This window comes from Cibotium barometz, chromosome 29 (assembly GCF_041138505.1).
Source record: "Cibotium barometz isolate CiBa-2024 chromosome 29, ASM4113850v1, whole genome shotgun sequence".
In the NCBI taxonomy this organism is placed as follows: domain Eukaryota; kingdom Viridiplantae; phylum Streptophyta; class Polypodiopsida; order Cyatheales; family Cibotiaceae; genus Cibotium; species Cibotium barometz.
This window is the reverse complement of record NC_141074.1, coordinates 29,682,045-29,707,329: the sequence shown is the minus strand read 5'-3', so window position 1 is coordinate 29,707,329 and position 25,285 is coordinate 29,682,045. Positions and strand designations below refer to the sequence as shown.

Below are 25,285 nucleotides of genomic sequence, written 5' to 3'. Positions count from 1 at the left end.
TAGATTACTTTCTTTCATCTCTGTTGGTATTTTGATAGTTGTGTTGAATCGAGCCAATTCAATTTACTTGAAAGCATTTCTATGAAGGTCTTGGATGAGCTGCAAGGAGATCCATGGCCGGTTCAGGCGGACCAAAGAGCTACTCGCTGTACCAGCACAGCACTCACTGTTGCCGTCGGTTTGTTGGGTGCTTGTGTGCCTGGCACTGGGGGGAGGATTTTGACCTTTCTTGGTGGTCCATGCACAGAGGGCTTTGGCATGGTAAGTCTGATCTGCTCAAAGAAAGGCTGAAATGATTGGATTTTTTCTTGAAGTAGAATATAGTAGTTGCTTGTTTGGGCCTACATGGGTGCTTATTATAGCTTTGAGACACTCTTGAGGCCACTATCAATTAGGGTTAGGGCTAAGGTTGGGCCACTAGTAAGGGTTACGGTTAGGATTTTGTAAAGAATCAAATCAGCCCATGTTCTAAGTCCTAGTCCAAAAGGAGGCAATAGAGGCTGTGTGTGAATGCATTTAACACAGAACAAAGTTTAACACAACTAACACAACTTAACGTGACTTGATGCAAAGGATCAGTTGGTCTAATTTTCTTATGAATATTTCCTCATTTTACACATCTTTTACGAGGCTTTTTAGAGCAGCCAAGAGAAAGAGATTAAGTCATAAAAAGCAGCAGAATCAGGCCAAAAAGAGGGCTTGTGATTCGTTTTGCTTTGTTTGGAGTGAAGGTAGTAAGATGTTCAATTTAGCAAGATTCATTGTAAATATTTGGGCTTTGTAGTATGTAGTAGGTTAGGTTGAGGGAATAAGTCTTTTGCTGTCATGCTATTTCCTCTCTTCCTATTCTTTGTATTTTTTTTTAGCTTTGTGCTTCAAAGTAGTTCAAGAAGCATGGTTTCATACGTGCTCTTTTGATATTGGGATCAAAGCATGGTTTCTCTTTGCTATTTGACAAAGATATTTGTCAGAACCTTTAAGACCCTTGGAGAAGAAATTCTAATTTCTTAACACAAAAATTAGAGCATAACATATACTTGCACAAATTAAAAGCATAAACCTTAATAAATAAAATTAAATAAACAAAGTGAGATAGAGAATAGAGTAGAGGTTATCGTCGACACAAGATTAGGTTGAATCTTTCCTGGGATGAGTGTGGTCCTTGTATCACTCACCCATATTTATATGTATTAGAAAAAGCTTGCTTTTCAAAAAGACAACTTTCAAAAAAACAAAGTACAAGTACTTTTGAGTTTATGAGTGTAAAAGCTCTACAAAAATATAGCAAGCAATAATATAAAGTCTTGGGCCTACTAGAAATATAAAATATTATTTGGTATATTCAAAGGTATGAGGCCTTAGCTTTACAAAAATATCGATGTCTAAGTATGAAATCATATAAGATATTCACATGTCTTTCAAAATATCTCATAGTGATCTAACACATGTTTTACTTGCGATTAATACATAATCCATTACTCAATCATTGCCTTCATCCAAAATAATATTAGTTAGTGCACGCAGTTGATTAAATACATTAATCTTGACCATATTATATCAACACACACAGTTGATTAAACACATTAATCTTGGTAGACACCATACCACCGTGTATAATACATTAATCTTGGTAGATGATGTAAATAAAAGGCGCATCCAAAATAATATATCCCGAAATAAAATAATGGGCATCTCCATAGAGGTTACATTCTCTCTTACTCGGGTTGTAATTGATCTTAATTGCATGGATGGTATAGCGGATGAGATTTTGGTAAGAATGGAAAAACTTTTCTGGCATTCATTTGGCATCGTTAATGATAGACTCAAGCATAAGATGTTCTTCTAGAAACTTACTTTAGTATAGGTTACTTAATTTGTCCTTTCATTTTTATCATTATTTATTATTATTTATTATTATTTTAGAAGCATATGAGGCAAAACTATATTTTCAATAGGTTTAAGTATATTTGGATTATCAGAAATATCTTTATGTTTAAAATTACCCTCTTGCTTGAGAGAGAAGTCGTTGTCTATATATATATATATATATATATATATGTTTTAAAGATTTAAAGTTTGATTTTTAAAAATATATTTTATTTTTTTCAAAGCATTAAATAAGCAATAGATTATAAGCTTTTTAAAGCTTTATAATATAAAGCTTTTAAGCTTTTGAAGATTAAAGTTTTAAAGGTTTTGAAATTAAAGCTTTTAAAAGACCAAAACATAGGCAAGGTGTTAAGCTGGCAGCACTAGAGAGAGACCAATGAAGAGAGAAAAATAATGCAGCCGGTGAAGAGAAGAAAGAATAAAATTGGCAGGCGATTCAGCGCAAGAGGAAGACAAATTAGAACAGTTGGCAACAATAAAAATTGAAAAACAGAGAGAAAAAGCTGGTGGGTTTTAGCGCAAATAAAAAAGAAAGAGAGGAAAAATAAAGTAGAGAGCAAAAAGCAAGGAGAGCGTCGCAACAATGAACGTAAAATTTGTATACATACATACATACATATATATATATATATTGCGTAAGCATCGTAAAGTAGGGAAAATTAATGAGGCTGGCGGTGCCATTGTGTGCATCAAAGAGGGAATCTCTTAAATGAAAGAAATAAACCTTTAAATATTAAAGCTTTTAAATGATTTAAAAGCTTGAAAGCTAGCAAAATGGACTGGCAACGCATAAAGAGGAGATAGAAGAAATAATATGGCAGCGCATAAAGAGGAGACAGAAGAAATAATATGGCTCCTATTTGTGCTAATGTGGTAGCGAAGAGAGGGAGAAAGAAAGAAAGAAAGAAAGATATATTAACGTCCACGAGAGGCCAAAGTCGGCCTATGAGACAAAAAATAATACAACTGTGTTCTTCCGGTCATCGGAAGAAAAGAAAAAGAAAGAAAAGGAAAAGAAAGAAAAGAAAAAGTGTGCATGTGTCTGGATACAACTGTGAATCATCATGGATCGGTGGAGCCCATATACAAACAATATAAAGGGGGGTGGGGATATGGATGGAGTGCTAAGGCAAGATGCATCTCTATAGGCTGAAGGGGTAGTACAAGCATGCTATGCAGATCTATGTCTAACTCCATCCAGTGCCATTTGAGGGATATAAGATATCATACATCGCCGATGCTGAGGCTGTGAGTGGCGTGAACATGTATCCTGATTTTGAATGAAAGCGAGCTAGCCTCTCCTGTGTCTCCATTTGGTGTCTCATCCGGATAGCTGCTTTCTCTCGGTGACGGAGTCAGGGTGCTCTATGTCCAGTCTGTCTAGGTCTCCTCCTGGCTCTCAATTCCTTTGCTCTCTGTGCGGTCACCCCACGTGGTACATCAACTGGCACTGGCATAGCTCTCTGGAAGAAATCTGTGAGCTGGGACTATCTCGCACCCCTAGTGGGAGCGGGTGTCTGGAGGAGTCTCTCTTGAGAACTATGAAGCTCTAGTAGTAGTCTGCCAAGTTGTCGCTGGTCCGAGGTCTCCGTCAACTGATGTAGTGAAGAGTGCTCCTCAAACAATCCTGCTTATTTATCTCTGACCCCCTGGTGGGCTCTACATCTACATACAAAGTGATCCTCAGTCTCCACCTCCTCGCGGCACAATCTGCATATCCGCTCGGCTCTGGGAACCCGTGCCGCTCTCCCAGCCTCTATCTCTAGCTGATGTGATGAGACTTGTAGCTGTCCAATAGCAACGCGAGAGCTGTGTGGCATGTATACATCCATATACCGCGGTCGCTGTATAAACCCATCCCTTGAGATGCTCATAAAGTGGTCTCTGTAATACAGCATCTTCGGTGGTAGTGGGCTCTCTGGTGCTGTCCATGTCTCCTGTATGTAGCGCTGCCATATGTCCTGTCTCATCACTCTGTTCCTCTCATTGAGAGAGAGGTAACCCCGTGGAGCAGACTGATCATACTGAAAAGGTGGCAACCGCTCAATGTCTATCCCATGATGTGAGAACCACTGTAGCATGTGTGCATACCAAGATCCAGTGTGTCCAGCCTCGGCCAGCTGTCTGGATGCCTCAAAAGCTCGGCGGGATAATCTCTCCGTGGGCATCTCCCTAATCCTGTATATAAAGGAGATCGTTTGGAACAATGCCTCCACTGCCATAGGTGGTGCAGCAAACTCAGCTCGAACAATGTCGTGCGGGACGGATGGTTTGCTGCGTATCATCCTCGAGAGCATCAAGATCTGTGGTCTCTCCAGCTGTACCCATGTGGAGGCTGCAAGCCCTGGTGCCCAAACCACTGCTGCATACATCAAGGTTGGTGTCACTAATGTATCAAAGAGCCACCCCTTCGTGCAGGGTTCCTGAAAATGTGCCTGATGACAGTGATGCTCAAGGCTAGCAAGAGCTGCATACCCCCGGGTCACTCTGTCTCGGACTGCCTAAGCCATGGAGAAGCGTCCAGCTGAGCTAGTAAATGTGATGCCAAGGTAAACATAAGAGCTCACCACCTTGACGCGCCCTCCTGCTAATGTGTGGCTCCTGACTGCGGGTGAGGTGTGGAAGATCATAACCTTGGTTTTCCCAAGGTTCACTGTGAGACCCTGCTGTGCGCAGAAGTCATCAAGAGCCACAAGGTGTCTTTGAAGCCCAACTTGCGTGTCGGATACCAAGACGATGTCATCAGCATAAAGCATAACATGGACAATAATACCTGATAGCTCAACCCCAGAGCCTCCTCCCTGTGTGATGTAGTCGACCACCTCATCAATATAGAGCCCAAAGAGCGTGGGGGAGAGTGGGCACCCCTGCTTCACACCAATGGTGCTAGCAACTGTATCGGACAAGCCTCCTGGGCATCGGACTCTCCCAAAGACCTGCTCATATAGCCTGTATATGCCCCACATCATGTCTGAGGGTATGCCTAGTGTCTGTAGTCGCCGAAGGAGGCGCTCTCTGGGCACATTATCAAATGCCTTGCGGAAATCCACAAAGCAACAATAGAGCCGTTGTCTCCGTGCCTTGGCCTGGTCAATCAGGCACCTCAATGTAAAAATGTGGTCGAGAAGGCTCGTCGGAAGCCTGCCTGGCTTGCTGCTCTCAATCCCCCATCCTCTGCATGAGTGCTTAGCTTTGCCTCCAAAACTGCCCCGTATAGTTTGGCCAATATATGGCCAATCATGATGGTCCTGTAGTTCCCGGGGTCTAGTACATCTCCCGCTTTATGGATCGGCACAATAGTGTGCATCGTCCACTCAGCCGGAAACCCCTCTGACAGAGCTCTGTTGAAGAGATGAGCAAGAAATGGTGCCAATGTATCAATAGCATAGATGAGATGCTCTCCCTGTAATCCTGTATGATCTGTCGCCCGTCCATGTTGGAGTTGGCATATGGCCCTCCTAACCATAGGTGGGGTGAAGAAGGTGGAGACTGGGGGGCATGGCTCTGTGGGCTGTGGTATAGGGGACTGTGCAGGCACATCATAGAGTCTCTCTGCATATGTCTGCCAGGTCTAAGGATCGGTAATAGGTGTGGGAGGACGGGGCTCTCTGAGTCTCCTCCAAGCAGCAGCAGCATCTCTGCTCATGAGCATGTGATATGTGTCCCAGTATTGAGCCTCCTCATAAGCTCGCCGCTTACGGCGGGTGAGAGTATGCATCCTCCTGTTGCCTGTCTCTGGGTGATCTCCCCGCGGGCCCTCTGCACTTGGAGACTGCGGTAAAGGTTTCTGCACTCATCATCATACCATCGGTTCTGGGGCATGTTCCCAGATGTAGGTGGCTGTCCTGTCTGTATGTGGTATGGGAAACTCCTCGCGGCTGCGGAGTGCAATACATGTGAGAGCTGGGAGGTGAGCATAGCCATGGGTGCCGATGGGTCTAAGGCAAATACCTGATCATGAACATGATAGTCATACACATCGGCTAGGTCTTGAGTGAAGTGGAAAATAGTGCGTGGTGGCTGTATGATGGGTGGGTGGGTCTCCAGTAAGCTCCTAAAAGTGAGGGATAGATATGTATGATCCGCCCCAATGGGGCATGGTGGTGAATGGGAGAGTTAATTAGGGTTAGAGTTCATGTGGGAGACATACACAGAGAAACAAGGGAGAGAGAGAGAGAGAGAGTTGTGGGGATAAGTCAACTCAATAGCATTGAGTGTGTGACTCCCCTATCACACATGTATATTGCACTAGTACACATAGTGCACTTAGTACATCAAAAGTACTAAGTGTACTATGTACTATAACTTATGGGCTTGTACACACTATAAGGGTGGGCATAATGCCTTTACCCCAACAACCTCCCACTTAAAGGCAAAGTGCCCTTAAATGAAGGAAAAGAAAAAATCAGCATGTACATGATAATATACAAGGCCATATCAAGGCTGAAACTGGCCTCATCCAATGCCCATCAAGTGTCTGCAATGAGCAAACCGCTCCGGAGGCAAACTCTTTGTCAACAGATCAGCCGGGTTGTCATCCGTATGAATCTCAACAAGCTGAATTTGCTTGTTCTCTATCACCTCTTTGATGAAGTGATACTTCACATCCACATGCTTCGTCTTTGCATGAAAGACAGGGTTCTTTGCCAACTGGATGGCACTCTGACTGTCACAATGCAACAATGGAATATCCCCTGTATAGCCCAAATCAACCACTAACCGAGATAGCCATAATGCCTCCTTGCAAGCCTCTGTGGTTGCAATATACTCGGCCTCTGTAGTAGATAAGGCAATGCACTTCTGCATCCTGGATATCCATGACACAGCACCTCCTGTGAATGTAAACACATAACCGGTAGTAGACTTCCGGTTATCTGGATGACCGGCATAATCCGAATCCGTGTAACCATGCACTAATGCATCCTGGTTGCCAAAACAAATGCACATATCCTGTGTGCCCTTCAGGTATCTCATGACACCTTTCACTGCTTCCCAATGCTTCTTGCCAGGGTTGGCCATGTATCTAGAAACCACTCCCACTGCAAATGCAATGTCTGGCCTAGTAGCAACCATGGCATACATGAGACTGCCACAAGCTGAAGCATACGGAATCTTGGCCATATCAGCCCTGCCACTATCTGACTGTGGGCTGTCCATAGCACTGAGTTTCACATATGGAGGCAAAGGAGTACTAGTCTTCTTCCCCCCGTCCATATTGAACCTCTGCAAGACTTTGCCAATGTATTCCTTCTGAGACAAATACAACACATGCTGATTTCTGTCCCGAAGTATCCGCATACCCAAAATGTGATTTGCATCACCCAAATCCTTCATATTAAAGGTTTGATGCAGCCTCTTCTTCAAGGCATCCATCTCTTTACGAGATTTCCCGGCAATCAACATATCATCAACATACAAGATGAGGATCAATAGACTGCCATCCAAACCTTTCTTGGTGTATAAGCAAGTGATCTATGTCACTCCTCCTGAAGTCCTGGGATTTCATGAATGTATCAAACTTATGATACCATTCCCTTGGTGCCTGTTTGAGCCCATAAAGACTCTTTTTCAGCTTGCATACAAGCTTCTCCTTTCCACTTACTGCATAACCCTCTGGCTGTTGCATATATATCTCCTCATGGAGATCACCGTGAAGAAAAGCAGTCTTCACATCCATCTGAATCAAATCCAGATCATCATGCGCAACCAAAGCTAACACAGCTCTAAGTGTGGTCATTTTGACCACTGGAGAGAAGATCTCATCAAAGTCCACACCATATTCTTGCTTGAAGCCCTTAGCCACTAACCTGGCTTTGTATCTTGGCTTTGCATCTGGTGCAACTTTGAGCCTGTAAACCCACTTGCATGGCAAAACCTTCTTGCCTGCAGGCAAATGCACCAACTTCCATGTTCCATTTTTGTGCAGAGAATCCATCTCTGACTTCATGGCACGCTCCCAAAGAGCCTTGTCTGCCCTCTGTAAAGCCTCCTTATAACATGAGGGCTCCCCACAGTCAGTGAGCATCAAGTAGTCAACCCCTGGAACAAACCTGTCAGGGGCTCTGGAGGGTCTAGTGGACCTCCGTACCCAATGACCATCATTTGCAGGTTGCTGTCCAGCCTGCATATCACCTATTGGTGGCTCCTGTTCCATGCCATAAGGCTGAAAAATCATGCCCGGTATCTCCTCTAACTGTGGGATATCCATAGGGATATCTTCTGCCATCTCTGGCTGTCCATTTGGACCATTTTCAGCACCATTTAAGGGCTGGTTTTGGTGCTGTAATGGCTGATTTACAGCCCTTGGTTGTTGTCCATGATGTCCATCATCATCAAAGATGACTCTGCTAGGCTCCTGTTGCCTTGCAGGCTCCTTATACATGCATGTTTCATCAAAAATGACATCATTGCTGCGTATAATCTTTCTATTCACGGGATCCCAAAGTCTATACCCCATTTCACCATATCCTAGGAATATGCATTTGTGAGACTTAGGATCAAGTTTGGTGTGCATTTCCCTGCGTATGTGCATGTACGCAATGCAACCAAACACTTTCAAGTGCTTGTATGACGGAGGCTTCCCTGTCCATACTTCCTCTGGCACTTTCCTACCAAGCCTCGTGTTAGGTGACCTGTTTATAAGATGAACGGCTGTCATAATAGCTTCAGCCCAAAAACCATGAGGTAACGCAGCATGTGACAACATAGAACGGACCTTCTCTTGAATGGTCCTGTTCATCCTCTCTGCTGTCCCGTTTTGTGGAGGATCATAAGGAGTAGACAGCTCCCTCTTGATGCCTTTAGCATCACAAAAGTCCTGAAACTGTTTGGACATATACTCTCCACCATTGTCGGAACGCAAAGCCTTCAGTGTTTTGCCAGTTTGATTCTCAATATGAGCAACAAACTTTTGAAACACTGAGAATGTATCACTCTTCAAACGAAGAGGATAAACCCACACCTTGCGTGTGGCATCATCTATAAAAGACACAAAATATTTTGCCCCTCCCAAAGAAAGCTGAGGCATCTCACATACATCTGTATGCACAAGCTCTAACTGAGCATCTTTCTGTCCAAGAGCTTTCTTGTGGGGGCACTGGAGTTGCCTGCCATATATACAATGCTCACAAAACTGAAAACTTGAAAACTTTAGAGAAGGCAAGTAACCAAAACGAGACAATTGCTCCATTCCCTTGACACTCATGTGTCCCAACCGGCTATGCCACATAGAGATTTCCGGCAGCTCGGTTGCATTTACATTAGCATGGTGACAAACACCTGCATGCATGAAGTAAAGAGTGTCCACCTTAGAGCCTCTGGCAACAACCAGTGAGCCCTTACAAATCTTCCACTTTCCACGACCAAATGTGGTAACATAATCAGCATCATCAAGCTGTCCAGTAGAAAGCAGGTTCTTCTTGATCTCAGGTACATGCCTGACATCATGGAGCATAAGTTGTGAGCCATCTGAAAACACAAGCCTCACATCACCTCTGCCAAGAATCTTGCATGCATGGTTATCACCCAAATAAACTACTCCTTCATTGCCAACAGTATACCTGACAAACAAGTCTCTGCAACCTGTGACATGAAAGGAGGCACCTGAATCAATGATCCATGAGTGCATACCATGACCATCTGCTGTAAGAAGTGAATGGGCATCAAGTGAAGACGTGAATAGGACCTCATCCTCACTGTCACCTGCATGTGACACATTGATTTCTTCAATCTTGACTCCACCTTTGCCCTTTGGCTTTACATCTTTGGCTTCATCTTTGTCTTTGTCTTTGCCTTTTCCTTTTTCCTTTCGATCATTTTTCCATTTGTAGCATTGCTTTTTGATGTGTCCCTTCTTGCCACAATAATGGCATTCCAAGTCCTTTTTGGAGCGGGACTTGCTCCTTCCCCGTTCTTGGCTTTTACCCCTTTGCTGGGATCTCCCACGTGCATTCATTGCATTGGACTTTCCAACGGAATTGTTCTTCCTGTTCATCTCTTTTTGAAGAAGAGCACTCTCAACATCTGCATACGACAGCATAGCATTCGAATTGCTAGTGGCTGTCCTGAATGTGTCCCAACTCTCTGGCAAAGTGCATAAGAGAAAAGTGGCTTTGAACTTATCGTCCATTGCCAACTTTTGATTTATAACTTGGCTGACAATACCATTAAACTCATTTAGATGGGCTGCCATAGATGCCCCTTCCTTCATCTGAAGACCTATGAGTTTCTTCAACCAATACACTTTGCTTGAGGCACTTTGCTGGGCATACAAGTCCTGCAATCTCTGCCACATTCCCCAAGCTGTCTTCTCTTCACGAATGCTGAAAAGTAAAGAGTCTGACACAGACAACATGATAGTAGATCTTGCCAGCTCATCCATATCTTCCCACTCTTCAGCAGTAAGAGAAGCGGGCTTTACACCCCTTTCTTTGATAGGCTTGTGCTGCTTCTTCTGGAGCAACACATTATAGCACTGGGTTTGCCAAATATCATAGTTATGTGAGCCTTCAAGCTTCTTGATGTGAAGCAATGAAGAGCTCTCACTTGTGGTTGACATAGTAATATGCAACTTGTCAATGCCTGACTCCCTGCAAAATGTGCAAACATTGCACCAAAAGCACACAAAGTGCTCACAGTTGTTCTCCCAAGCTTTATCTCCCACTGCGGAAGCACAAATGCAACTCTACTCCCACTGTATGTGATGAAATCACCAAAATCTGGTTGCTGCAGATTTAGGATAGCACCTTAAATGTGCTATGTTCCCCTTCCAAAGTACTGTACAACAGTACCAAGTGCTCACCTGTGATGTACCAAACCTGTACCGGCAAGTACAGCAGCTGAAATTGAACCTTTTGCTCACTCAAATCAATGTGCAGCCATGCCAAAACTTGTACAAAGCTGTACCAAATCTGTACCAGTAGGTACAATAGCAATAAATGCTCTCCTGGCTGTCCAAATGAGTGAAAATCAGACTTTTACAGTCCCGAACACTGCATACAACAATCCCGAACAGAAATTGGGCAAAAGCCCCTTGACTGCAAGCTGATTTCTCAGGATTCAAGGCATAAAAGTCTTGCCTGCTGCTTTGCCAAGCTTAACAAGCATAAAATCTTGAAAAGCCCCTTGATTTAAGATCAATTGCTGATCATACATGGTACATTGACGCACATGAAGGCATCCAGAGTCTTCGCGATGCTTCCCCCTGGCCACATAAACATCCAGTACATAAAAGCCCCTTGATTTACAGGCACACTGAGTGCTTGTCAGGCATCAACACATTGCCCAAAGCATCAAATGCGATTGCCTGCATGCAAATCAATTCAATCGGCACAAAAGCCCCTTGATTTGCACTGCAATTTGCTGCAATTTTGCCCGAATGTGCGATTTCTCACATCATACAGCATGTATGAATGCTTAATTGCACAATTACATCAAAAGCCCCAAATTTCAACATCCAATTTCCTGCAAATTGATCCTGATTGTGACCAATGTCACCCAATTTTGCCAATTTTGCTCAAAAATTGAGCAATTCGGCACTTGTACCTGCTCAATTGATTGAATTGATAAGAAATTCCCAAAGAATTGAAGCAAATACCTCGTAATTTCTGATTGCAAGAAAAAGGGGGGGTCGTGCTGATGATGCTGCTGCTGTGCAGGTGGGCAATAGTTGAGGAGCTCTGGTTGTATTGCTAAAGGCGACCAAGATGCTGCTGCGCCTGCTGCTGTGCAGGTACGGATGGATGGGCAGCCCTCTGCGCTGCATGGTTTGGGCAGCGTGGCTGCTGCTGCCTACGCCCAGATGATGGTCACGGGCCTGTGGACAGCGCTAAAGTAAAGCCCAGCAACGAATAGCACACTTTGGTGTTGCGCACATGGCTGAGAGAGAACCACCAGAGAACGCGTCCTGCCTTTCGTTCTTCACCATCGCTCGTAGGCGTGTTCGATGGACGCCCGCCTGCATTCGCCTAATAGCCTTACGCTCCTTATCGCTAGCTGTGCGTGCTGGCCTCCTCGCTACCCGTCTGCCTTTCTTCTTCGCTCGTTGCTGTGCTTGATTGGCTGCGCCTGAGTGGCTGGGCAGTCCTCGTGGCTGCTGGCAGCCCATGCTACTGGCTGGGGCTGGCTGGGCAGCCCACGCTGGCTGGGCTGCCTACGCCCAGCTGGTGGGCAGCAGTTGAGCAGCCCACGCCTGTTGGCTGGGCAGAGAAAGGCGACCAAAAAAGGCAAGGCGACCTTCAGATCAGAATTCAGCACGACCAGAATTCAGCTCAGATCAGAATTCAGCATAACAGTACGACTGCTCCACTGCTGAGTTAAGCTTAAGGCTCTGATACCAGTTGAATGGGAGAGTTAATTAGGGTTAGAGTTCATGTGGGAGACATACACAGAGAAACAAGGGAGAGAGAGAGAGAGAGAGTTGTGGGGATAAGTCAACTCAATAGCATTGAGTGTGTGACTCCCCTATCACACATGTATATTGCACTAGTACACATAGTGCACTTAGTACATTAAAAGTACTAAGTGTACTATGTACTATAACTTATGGGCTTGTACACACTATAAGGGTGGGTATAATGCCTTTACCCCAACAGGTGGTAAGGTAAAGTGAGACACCATATCTGCTGCCTCTCGGGATGCCATCACATAGTCCACTGTACTGCTGTCACCCCCCACTGGAAAGCAAGTCAACCCACCTGAATCTGGCCACTGAGTCATCCCGTTATAAATAACGAGATGGTGTCGGGCCCCAAGCTCCAGCAAATGTTGCCCATATCCAGTGCTGTCAGCTCCTCCGTCAGCGGAGATCCGAGTGGTCCCTGTATCCTCTGTAGCTAGCGGCTCTAGTCTCAAGGGATCCTCAAAGTCATAAATCTCGCACTGTCTGCTCTGAGTCCGTGCATTGAAGTCCCCCATCAAGAAGACTTCTCCCAGTGTCGAATAGTGTAAGATCTCCTCAGATAAGACAGAGTATGGAGACTCACTAGCCTCTCCTCCACCCGGCTCCTCGGTGGTGGCAAACCGCGACCCCTTTGGAGGAAAGTAGCAAGGGCGATATAAATCCATCTGGTCTCCGAGAGGCGTAAGCTAATCCACATGTATCTCGCCTCCGAGTCTCGTGCTACGACTCGAACATGCTCATGTAACCCATGTCTGAAAAGCACTGCAATACCTCCTGAACCTCGGGAGGTGGCCTGTCTCATCCCCTGTCGGTGAGCTGACTCCCACTGATAACCCTCAACCCATGGTAAGCCCCTCTCCGGGTTCTCATGTGTCTCTGTCATCAAGATGATATCCCGGCCCTCCATCACCTCCTCAAGTCTCCCTGGATGTGTCCATAGGGCTCCATTACAGTTCCAGACTGCAATGTGTCTCTCTTTGTCTTCATGTTGTTTCCTTCGTATCTCATAGGCCAGATAGCGCTATTCGACCCTCTTCCCATCAATGTAGATGTTACCATCTCTATAAGTGCCTTCTTCCCTTCTTTGCGTGCCGCCTTGATCTTCGGCATGCATAATCTTCTGTGCTCGAGCTGCATCCATGTGAGGTCATCATCGAAGTAGATGGGGTCCCCTGGCAAGCTCCTCAAGATAGCACGTCTTCTCCTAAAGCTCATCTTACTCTCCTCGTCCGGGAACTGTAGCACTAAGGCCTTGCCTTTGGTGGAGTCCTTTGGGGTTGTCCTCCATACTCTAGTGAATGGGAGCGGCTCATCCTCCTTTAGTCCCAGCTTGGTACATAGGTTCCCCCTGTCAAATCCCCACGGATCCCCTCGTGATCGATCTTGGTTCGAAACTCGAATCGTGCAAACAAACGAACAACAAACAAGCAAGGGGGTGCAGGCCTGACTCACCTCCCAACCATGACAGCCGTGGGCAAGCCCACAGTCTTGGCTGTCCCCTCCGAGCCACGAGCTGAGCTAACTAGGATGACGTACCGACCAATCTCCTCCTCGTGACGTCCCATACCGCCACGAAGCTGCCCCCGTGGGCCTCGAGATCGCTGCCGGCCTCGGCTGCATAAAGCAGGTGCATGTCTGCACTAGATCCAGGCTCCAAGACCATAGAGCTCTCACAAACTCGCGAGACTCTCTATAATACAATAACTAACCTTGGCCACCCTTTTATAGGCTCTTGGCCGGTCATCGGGCGTCCACACTTGGCCGCCCGCCCGTCCATACTTGTCCCTAACTCAGCTCGTCAATCAGCCTGCCTAGTTCCAAGCTTTCCCAAGCCTCGAAACTAGTCTTGCATGCGTATAGCACACGGTAGATACCCACTGTGCACATGACATACTCCCCTTCCTCTAAGAGCTCACTCCTGAGCTCACTAAAAAGCCAGGGTAATCTCTCTGAAGAGAAGTCAATGTCTCCCATGTAGCGTCCTCCTCAACACGATCCTTCCACTTGATCTTGTATTCCGTGATAAGCGTATGACGCAATCTTCGTTCACGAAAGCCAAGAATCTTTTCAGGTTCGTGCGGAACAAAGGTCATGTCCTGGACATCTATAATTTCTTGAGGAGTAACTAACTGATCTGCTCCACCCAGTACTTCCTTAAGTCTACTGACATGAAATACAGGATGAACTTTCACATGAGAAGGCAAATCCAATTCATATGCAACTGAACCAATCCGTCGTGTAACACGAAATGGTCCACAGTATCTAGGGGATAATTTCGGAGATCTACCTGTCCGTAAAGTCTCGGAATCTTTCGGAACTCGCAAATACACCATCGTTCCTTCAGAGAACTCTCTAGGTGAACGATGTCTATTAGAATAAAACCTGTCTCGGTCTTGAGCACTTCTAATAGATTCCTTCGCAACTTGTAACATTTCCTGCATATCTTGCAAAAAATTACGTGCTGCATCATGCTGAAGTCTTGAGAATCCTACTGTAACAGGTGATCTTGGTTGAAAACCGTACATAAGCATGAAAGGACTAAACCCTGTACTCGTATGCTTAGTACTGTTATAAGCAAATTCTAACATAGGAAGATAATCCTCCCATGAACTTTGTCTTTTGGATACATATGCTCGAAGCATATCCTCCAAAATCTGATTCACTCTTTCAGTCTGGCCATCAGATTGAGGATGATCAGAGGAACTCAAATTCAAAGTTGTTTCCAACTTCTCGAAAACAAGTTTCCAAAAGTCACTCGTAAACTTAGAGTCCCTATCACTGACTATGTCCTGCGCGGTAACCCGTACAGTCTAAACAATTGCTCGATAAACTGCCGAGCTAATTGCGTAGCTGTAATATTCTTCCAGGTCGGTAAAAATCTAGCCATTTTTGTCAAGCGATTTACCACAACCCAAATAGAATCGTGGCCTTGATGTGTTCTTGGCAATCCGGTAATAAAATCCATGGAAATACTTTCCCATTTATTACCTGGCATTTGCAAAGGATGCAACAACCCAGCCTGTCTAAAGCGTTCAGCTTTATTTGCCTGACAAATCTGACACTTGAGAACATAATCTTCTACATACCCTTTCATCTTCGGCCAATAAAAAGTGTGTTTTACTAAAGATAGCGTCCTGTGTACCCCAGGGTGTCCAGCAGAAGGGGCGTTGTGACACTCCCTCAGAATCTTGGACCTAATGTCCGGGATCTGTGGTACACAAATTTTGTCATTACGGAATAGTAAACCATTCCGAATCATCCACTGACCTCCTGCAGCCTGAATGGTAGACTGCGCAGTCACCGAGTCTTGGTCAATCAATGAGCTCCCGTCCTGGATCTTCTGCCAAAATGGACCAAAATAACTATCAGTCCTGCAAAGCCCTCTCAATGAGTGAAATAAGTCAGTAGAAATCTCGGTGAACGACAAAGTATTCACCTCTCTAATCCGACTAAGCGCATCTGCAATATTATTCATGGACCCTTTCCGATAACGGATCTCAAAATCAAAATCTTGCATTAACTCTGCCCAACGAGCTTTCCTGCCTCTCAAATCATCCGCATCACACACATACTTGATTGACTGATGATCAGTCAATACCACAAACTTGGAGCCATATAAATAATGTCTCCAAACCTTGAGAGCATGAATCACAGCATAAAGCTCCTTCTCAAGGGTTGGCCAACGAGATTGAGTGTCGTTTAGCTTTTTACTTTCAAAAGCAACCGGTCTACCATCTTGAAATAAAGCAGCCCCGATAGCATAGTCACTGGCATCAGTTTCAAGAACATAAGGCCGACTAGGATCAGGCAATGCTAAGATAGGTGCTTCCTTGACTTTATCTTTCAAAAGTCTGAAGGCCATATCCAAATCGTTATTCCAAGTGATAGGCTGATTGGACTTACGTCCACGACCTTTCAATAAGTCGGTCATCGGTAGCGTGAGCTGAGAGTACTCCCGTACAGATTTCCTAAGAAAAACAACAAAACCGAGAAAAGAACGAAGTTGTTTCACTGTTCGCGGTATAGGCCAGTCCAAAACCTTCTGAACTCGGTCATAGTCAATGCTCAATCCATCTCTAGTGATCTTGTGTCCCAAGTAAATGATGTCGGTCATAAAGAACTCACATTTACTCAATTTAGCATATAGTCGATTTTGTCTTAAAATAGATAAGACAATCGTGAGGTGTCTGACATGATCCTCAAGAGTACGACTATAAATCAAAATATCATCCAAGAACACCACCACAAATTTCCCCAAATGTTCACGAAAAAGATCGTTCATCATTTGTTGGAAAGTGGCTGGAGCATTGGTTAACCCAAAAGATAATACGAGAAACTCGTAATGGCCATACCTAGTCCGAAAGGCGGTTCTTTCGACATGCCTTTCATGAATACGTATCTGGTGATAGCCAGTACGTAAATCTATCTTCGTGAAATATTTCGCTCCTGCTAACCGGTCAATTAGGTCATCTGATCTAGGGAGAGGATAACGGTTCTTAATTGTCAGCTTGTTCAATCTTTTGTAATCTATACACATTCTCCAAGTATTGTCCTTCTTTCTCCTAAGCAACACAGGTGCACCCCAAGGTGATTTACTTGGACGGATTTGGCCCATCCTCAAATAATCTGCGAGTTGTTTAGCCAACTCATCTTCCTCAGCTTGGCTCATCCTATAAGGTGGAATACTCACAGGATGAGCACCAGGGATCAAGTCAATACGATGATCTATTGCCCGTTCAGGTGGTAAACCTGATGGCAGTTCCTTAGGAAATACATCTTGAAATGAATCAAGTATCTTCTGTAATTCTTTGCTTTCAAACACACTTAATTCATTCACATCCATGGAAGGGATGAGAAAAGAAGAAAGTGGAATCAAGACACAATGGAAAGCGGTGTACAAAGAAGAATTCATTATATTTCCAAAATCAATTGTATTTACAAGAGGTCCCTGAGAGGGATGAATACAATCACCTAAAATACTATACTTGGTGTCCCTATGCTGAAAAGAAAAAATATGACTAGACCAATCTATCTGGACGTCAAGAGTCTTAAACCATTCAATCCCTAATAACAAGTCTACATTTTCCAGATGCATAACATAGCATTCCAGAGTATCTTTGTAGTCTTGAATCTGGATTGGAAGCATCTCCACCTTGCGATCCCAAACTTGTCTGCCCGCTGACGTACCTCATAGGTATGGTCGCTGAGTGTAGTATCAAGACTCAATTTCTGCACAAGTTTGTAGTTAATAAAGTTATGCGAACTGCCAGGGTCTAACAGAATGTGAATTTTATGGCCATTCACTTCTCCATAAACTCGGAGAAGATCATGCATGCCAAATACTTTAGAATTGAACAGACAATCAGAACAAGTACTAGGGCGAGAAAGTACAGTAATTGACGTACCTGTCAAAGACAATTGGTTAGCTGCCTTTGGCTTGGGTCCTGCGTTTGACTTGGTACCCTTTTTCTTTGGACACTCGTTACGCATGTGTCCTTTTTCTTCGCAGATAAAACAACGTCCTTCCTTCTTGAGCTTCAGAGCCTTAAGGAGTCGTTTCTTCTTCGCTGGTGTCGAACTGGAATTCTTCGAAGGTTGGTCCGAAGAGTTGCCTTCATTCGTGTTAGCCATAGGTGCGGAGAACTTTCTTTTATGCTTGTTCCCCTGCTCGGTAACGGGTTTCGACTTGGAAGAGACCATCGTATCATCATAGATACGAGCTGAATGAATGGCCTCGTCCAATGTTTTGCATTTGTTATTTTTAACCTGTAATCGGTACGAGTCTGGTAAACCAGCTACGAAAAACCCCAAAAGAGTAGTGGGATCCATCTTTGTAGCTTTCATCTGCAAGTCACGGAACTTCTGGAGGTAGACCTCATAAGTGAGGTGCTGCGAGGTCATGGTCAAAGCTGAAAACCGGGCTACAACATCATAATCATCCTCTTTCTTGAGGAATTCTTTCTTGAAAATGTCTTCGAATTGTGCCCAAGTCGTTGGCTTTGGGTTCAGTTCCTTCCACCAAAGCAAAGCTTTGCCGGACAGGAAACCTGCTGCTAACTGTATCTTCTTTCCATCATTATATGGATGAAACTGAAAGTGAACTTGCCACTTATGTAGCCAAGTGTCCACGATCTCCTTGGTTCTCTGCTTTTGCTTGCCCCCGAACGGTTCCGGAGTAATATTGGGGCCTAAAGCTGAAGCCAAGGTATCCATTCACGAAAAAGTAGAGAGAGTAGTGGTCAAGAGAGCGATGGAGTTCTGCAAAGCCTGCATCTGGGCGGCGATTTGTGCCTGACGTTCCGACGAAGAAGCTTCGAGAGCTACTTTGAACTCTTGGAAATCTGATTTTGACACAAACTCGTCAAAAAGATCGGCATCAGTGCCTTCCGTAGCCGGCAAGCCTTCGCGTTCCACGAGGGGCTCCAACTCTGATTCTTGGGTCGACATCGTGAAGAGGGTACGTGGAGAGAAAATTCGATCTTTGCACAACAAAAGTGCGAGCGAACTTGAGAGCTTGAGAGCTTGAAAACTTGAGAACTTGAGAACTCGAGAGATGTGTGCCAAGAAGCCCACGAGAGGGGTTTATAAAGGTTTCCCAAAAGCCAAAAAAAATCTCGAAAGCTAGGTTTAGCTTTTGCTTTAGCTTTTGTGTTTTTTTTTTTGGAATAAATATATATATATATATATATATTTTAATATATATATATATATGGATATATATATTCTCTAGTCTTAAAAAAAAATTAAAACCTTGGAAACCGTAAAGATGGGAAGACTTTTAAACCTTTAAAAAAAAAAAATTTAAACTCTCCTAAAAAACCAAAAACGAAAGCACTAAGAAAAGAATGCTTTCCTTGCGTTGTTTTTTTTTTTCCCAACCCCCTGGATTAGCCGGCGTTTGTTGACTGTTGACGTGGAGAGCTGGCCGATTCTGCTGTCGTCATGGCTGCCGGCGCCAGATCTGACTGCGTGTGCGCCTGCGCCAGCCCTGCATAGGTGGGATCACCCGTCCACGTGCGCCTGGGCGTTGCCTGGGTTGGCCGCGCAGGCCTGGCCTGGGCGCTGCCTGGCTGGGGCGCCTGCGTAGGCCTGGGCTGGCCCGGGCGCCTGCCCGCCTGGCCTAGGCGCCTACATGGGCCTGGCCGCCTGGCCACACAGGCCCATGCGCCCGCCTGCATACGAACCTGCTCGCCTGCCACGTCAACAGAACTCGCCAGCAATTCTCTTGCTCTCTCTCTCTCGTTCAATCAACTAAAAGCAAACTTGCTTTTTCGTTTTTCAGTTTCTCTCCCTGCAGGTTATACAACTGCACAACAAACATGCCTTTTCTTTGCAAAAGCAATCAGCCCTATTAAAACTACCATCTCCCATCATCAACATGGGTTTCTTTAATGAAGAAAAAGCACATACCAAAACTGAAAACCGCAGTATGCACAGAAAAAACAGCAAGGTTTTTTAACACATACCATACTTCGACCTCATCTTCTCTACCTACCGACTTGCTCGTTCACGGGGTATGCTCTGATACCACTGTCAAATCCCCACGGATCCCCTCGTGATCGATCTTGGTTCGAAACTCGAATCCTGCAAACAAACGAACAACAAACAAGCAAGGGGGTGCAGGCCTGACTCACCTCCCAACCATGACAGCCGTGGGCAAGCCCACAGTCTTGGCTGTCCCCTCCGAGCCACGAGCTGAGCTAACTAGGATGACGTACCGACCAATCTCCTCCTCGTGACGTCCCATACCGCCACGAAGCTGCCCCCGTGGGCCTCGAGATCGCTGTCGGCCTCGGCTGCATAAAGCAGGTGCACGTCTGCACTAGATCCAGGCTCCAAGACCATAGAGCTCTCACAAACTCGCGAGACTCTCTATAATACAATAACTAACCTTGGCCACCCTTTTATAGGCTCTTGGCCTTGCATCGGGCGTCCACACTTGGCCGCCCGCCCGTCCATACTTGGGTGCCCGCCCGTTAGTATATCCCTAACTCAGCTCGTCAATCAGCCTGCCTAGTTCCAAGCTTCCCCAAGCCTCGAAGCTAGTCTTGCATGCGTATAGCACACGGTAGATACCCACTGTGCACATGACACCGCCTGTCAATCTCGGGCGTGATTTTGTCATCTACAGACCCTCCCATTGTAGAGGGAGGGAATGTTTGAGAGGAGCAGGTAAATATGTGGGAGAGAGAGAGAAGAAATGGTGAGATGAAATAGGGTGGGGGGTTCAAGTCCCCATTAGGGCCCTAGGGATGGTGACCGGGGTTCACAGGTAGGGAGGGGGGGAGAGCAGAAAAATGAGGATGAACGAAGGGAGAGAGGGAAAGAGGGAGAGAGAGAGAGATGGAGGGGACAAAGGGCGGGGTGCAGGCGGGCAAGAGGGCACACAGGTGAGGAGGAGGGGAGGGAGAGATGCGCAGGAGAGAGAGACGGGGGGGAGGGCAGAGAGAGAGCAAAGGGCAGGCAACGTGGGGGGGGGGGGGGGGGGAGGGCACAGGGAGGCAGCAGTAGGGGGGGGCGAAGGGCAGGCAGCGGGAGAGCGCAGGGGGGCGCAGGCAGGCAGCGGGAGGGGGGGGGCGCAGGTAGACAGGCAGCGGGAGAGAGAGAGGAATTTGTCAGTAACGTGTAGGGAAAGATAAGATTTTTCTTCAAAAGTTTTAAAGGAAAATTAGAGACTTGATTCAACACTGGCTATTATAGATTCTTTGGTTTGGGGTGCTTATAAAAATCTGAAATTAAGGAAGTGATCTTTAGCTTATGCTCTTTCCATCCATATGGCTTGATGGTTTAGCTCTTAAGGGTGGTATTTGGTAAGTGGTAAGTGGTTTTTGGGAGAAAGGTGACAAGGATTTATAGCCGTTGGTCTAGATATCCATCCAATGGTTCATAACATTCCCATAAACCATTCAACCCTTTTGTCTAAAGATTTTCATAGATTTGCTTTCTTTGTCCTTTGGGTTTTTGTGAGCTTCTCTCTTTTTCTAAGTACTTGTACCCTTGCTACAGGCTTTTGCAAGCCTTTCTTTTTCCCGTGATAATTCTCCTTTGAGTTGTTGAAGCTTTAGTAATTCCCAAAAATTAAACCTTTGGCCTTCTTTGCAACAAATAAATTGCGTAAACCTTGATTTTGAATTTTTCTTCAAAAATCCTTCTTCTTGAGTGGTTTCCAAAGCTCTGAGATCACTATCAGGACCTTTAAGATCCTTGGAGAAGGAATTTAATTTCTCAACTAAAAAATTAGAGCATAACTAATACTTGCACAAATTAAAAGCATAAACCTTAATAAACAAAATTAAATAAACAATGTGAGATAGAGAATAGAGTAGAGGTCACTGTCGATACAAGACTGGGTTGAATTTTCCATGAGATAAGTGTGACCCTTGTACCACCTACCTATATTTATATGTATTAGAAAAAGCTTGCTTTTAAAAAAGATAACTTTTAAAAAACAAAGCATAAGTGCTTTTGAGTTTATGAGTGTAAAAGCTCTACAAAAATATAGCAAGCAATAATATGAAGTCTTTGACCTACCAAAAGTATCTTGAATTCGACTAAGCGCATCTGCAACACTATTCATGGACCCTTTCCGATAACGGATCTCAAATTCAAAATCTTGCATTAACTCAGCCCAACGAGCTTTCCTACCTCTCAAATCATCCGCATCACACACATACTTGATTGACTGATGATCAATCAATACCACAAACTTGGAGCCATATAAATAATGTCTCCAAACCTTGAGAGCATGAATCACAGCATAAAGCTCTTTCTCAAGGGTTGGCCAACGAGATTAAGTGTCGTCTAGCTTTTTACTTTCAAAAGCAACCGGTCTACCATCTTGAAATAGAGCAGCCCCGATAGCATAGTCACTGGCATCAGTTTTAAGAACATAAGGCCGACTAGGATCAGGTAATGCTAAGATAGGTGCTTACTTGACTTTATCTTTCAAAAGTCTGAAGGCCATATCTAGATCTTTATTCCAAATGATAGACTGATTTAACTTATGTCCACGACCTTTCAACAAGTCGGTCATCGGTAGTGTGAGCTGAGAGTACTCCCGCACAGATTTCCGAAGAAAAACAACAAAACCGAGAAAAGAACGAAGTTCTTTCACTGTTCGCGGTATAGGCCAGTCCAGAACCTTCTGAACTCGGTCATAGTCAATGCTCAATCTATCTCGAGTGATCTTGTGTCCCAAGTAAATGATGTCGGTCATAAAGAACTCACATTTACTTAATTTAGCATATAGTCGATTCTGTCTTAAAATAGATAAGACAATCGTGAGGTGTCTAACATGATCCTCAAGAGTACGACTATATATCAAAATGTCATCCAGGAACACCACCACAAATTTTCCCAAATGTTCACGAAAAAGATCGTTCATCATTTGCTGGAAAGTGGCTGGAGCATTGGTTAACCCAAAAGGTAATACGAGAAACTCGTAATGGCCATACCTAGTCTGAAAGGCGGTTCTTTCGACCTGCCTTTCATGAAACTGTATCTGGCGATAGCCGGTACGTAAATCTATCTTCGTGAAATATTTTACTTCTTCTAACCGGTCAATCAGGTCATCTGATCTAGGGAGAGGATAACGGTTCTTAATTGTCAACTTGTTCAATCTCTTGTAATCTATACACATTCTCCAGGTGTTGTCCTTCTTTCTCCTAAGCAACACAGGAGCATCCCAAGGTGATTTACTTGGACGGATCTAGCCCATCCTCAAATAATCTTCGAGTTGTTTAGCCAACTCATCTTCCTCAGCTTGGCTCATCCTATAAGGTGGAATACTCACAGGATGAGCACCAGGGATCAAGTCAATACGATGATCTACGGCCCGTTCAGGTGGTAAACCTGATGGCAGTTCCTTAGGAAATACATCTTGAAACGAATCAAGTATCTTCTGTAATTCTTTGCTTTCAAACACACTTAATTCATTTACATCCATGGAAGGGATGAGAAAGAAAGAAAGTGGAATCAATACACAATGGAAAGCGGTATACAAAGAAGAATCCATTATATTTTCAAAATCAACTGTATTTACAAGAGGTCCCTGGGAGGGATGAATACAATCACCTAAAATACTATACTGGGTGTCCCTATACTGAAAAGAAAAAATATGACTAGACCAATCTATCTAGACTTGAAGAGTCTTAAATCACTCAATCCCTAATAACAAGTCTACATTTTCTAGGTGCATAACATAGCATTCTAGAGTATCTTTGTAGTCCTGAATCTGGATTGGAAGCATCTCCACCTTTCGATCCCAAACTTGCCTTCCCGCAGGTAGGCGTACCTCATAGGTATGATCGCTAGGTGTCGTATCAAGACTCAATTTCTGCACAAGTTTGTAGTTAACAAAGTTGTGTGAGCTGCGAGGGTCTAGAAGAATGTGAATTTTATGGCCATTCACTTCTCCATAAACTCGGAGAAGATCATGCAAGCCAAATACTTTAGAATTGAACAGACAATCAGAACATGTACTAGGGCGAGAAAGTACAGTAATTGACGTACCTGTCAAAGACAACTGGTTAGGTGCCTTTGGCTTGGGTCCTGCGTTGGTCTTTGCACCCTTTTGCTTTGGGCACTCGTTATGCATGTGTCCTTTTTCTTCGCAGATAAAACAACGTCCTTCCTTCTTGAGCTTAAAAGCCCTAAGGAGTCGTTTCTTTTTCGCTGGTGTTGAACTTGAATTCTTCAAAGGTTGGTCCGAAGACTTTTCTTCAGTCGTGTTAGCCATAGGTGCGGAGAACTTTCGTTTATGCTTGTTCCCCTGCTTGGTAACGGGTTTCGACTTGGAAGAGACCATTCTCTCTGCTGAAACTGTTTATACAGTTCAAAACCATCTTTCCTCTTCTTTGCAAGGCAAACAACCCTTTCTAGACCACAATCGCTATCATGACGGGTTCTTATGATGAAAAAAACAACATACTGAATCTGAAAACAGCAGTATGCATCGAAAAAACAGCAAGCTTTTTTGAACACATACCTTTCTTCGACCTCATCTCCTCTACCTACCGACTTGCTCGTTCAGGAGGCATGCTTTGATACCACTGTCAAATCCTCACCGGATCTCCTCGTGAACGTTCCTGGTTCGAGACTCGAAACCTGCAAACAAATAAACAAACAACAAGGGGGTGCAGGCCTGACTCACCTCCCAACCATGACAGCCGTGGGCAAGCCCACAGTCTTGGCTGTCCCCACCGAGCCACGAGCTGAGCTAACTAGGTTGCCTTACCGACCAATCTCCTCCTCGCGACGTCCCATACCGCCACGAAGCCACCCTCGCGGGCCTCGAGATTGCTACCGGCCTCGACTGCGTAAAGCAGGTGCAAGTCTGCACTAGATCCAGGCTCCAAGACCATAGAGCTCTCACAAACTCGCGAGACTCTCTATATGACTAATGACTAACCTTGGCCACCCTTTTATAGGCTCTTGGTCGGTCATCGGGCGTCCACACTTGGGCGCCCGCCCGTCCATACTTGGGTGCCCGCCCGTTAGTCTATCCCTAACTCAGCTCGCCAATCTGCCTGCCTAGCTCCAAGCAACCCCAAACCTCGAAGCTAGTCTTGTGTGCGTGTAGCACACGGTAGATACACACTGTGCACATGACATTTCTCCAGAGAAGCAAAGGAAATACCAGTTAGAAAACAGATGCTTTTTCTGTCATATCATAGGGCATGGTAAGAAAGATTGCCACAAATGGCAAGCGGAGCAATTCTCCAAAGCACCTTCTGCCACAGTTGCCACAACATCTCCAGCTCCTCCAGCCCCGCCTACTACCACAAATGCGGTTCAGCTTTTACCTTCTATGCATCCTATGCCATCCGTGGTATTTGATGCTAAGAAGAAGGGTGAGAGCGATGCTGCACAGAAAAGCCTCATGCGAGCTTATGGCTCTGGCAAGGGCCGACAGTTTGTAGTCTTGTTTGACATGGGTAGTTTTGAGGACGCCATCTCTCCCCAATTGGTTAACAAGATGAGCTGCACATTAGTACC

General features: G+C 44.9%; 1 protein-coding gene across 6 annotated transcripts in view; it reads left to right on the top strand.

Moving 5' to 3' along the window:
• Positions 1–25,285, top strand: part of LOC147622025 (protein transport protein SEC23 E-like) — a 54,896-nt gene that overhangs the window by 1,536 nt on the left and 28,075 nt on the right. For all 6 annotated transcript variants that reach the window (XM_086823091.1, XM_086823088.1, XM_086823092.1 and 3 more), the window contains exon 2: positions 88–261. In XM_086823091.1, coding sequence (XP_086679217.1) covers positions 88–261 — 174 coding nt within the window. The remainder of the gene's footprint in view (positions 1–87; positions 262–25,285) is intronic.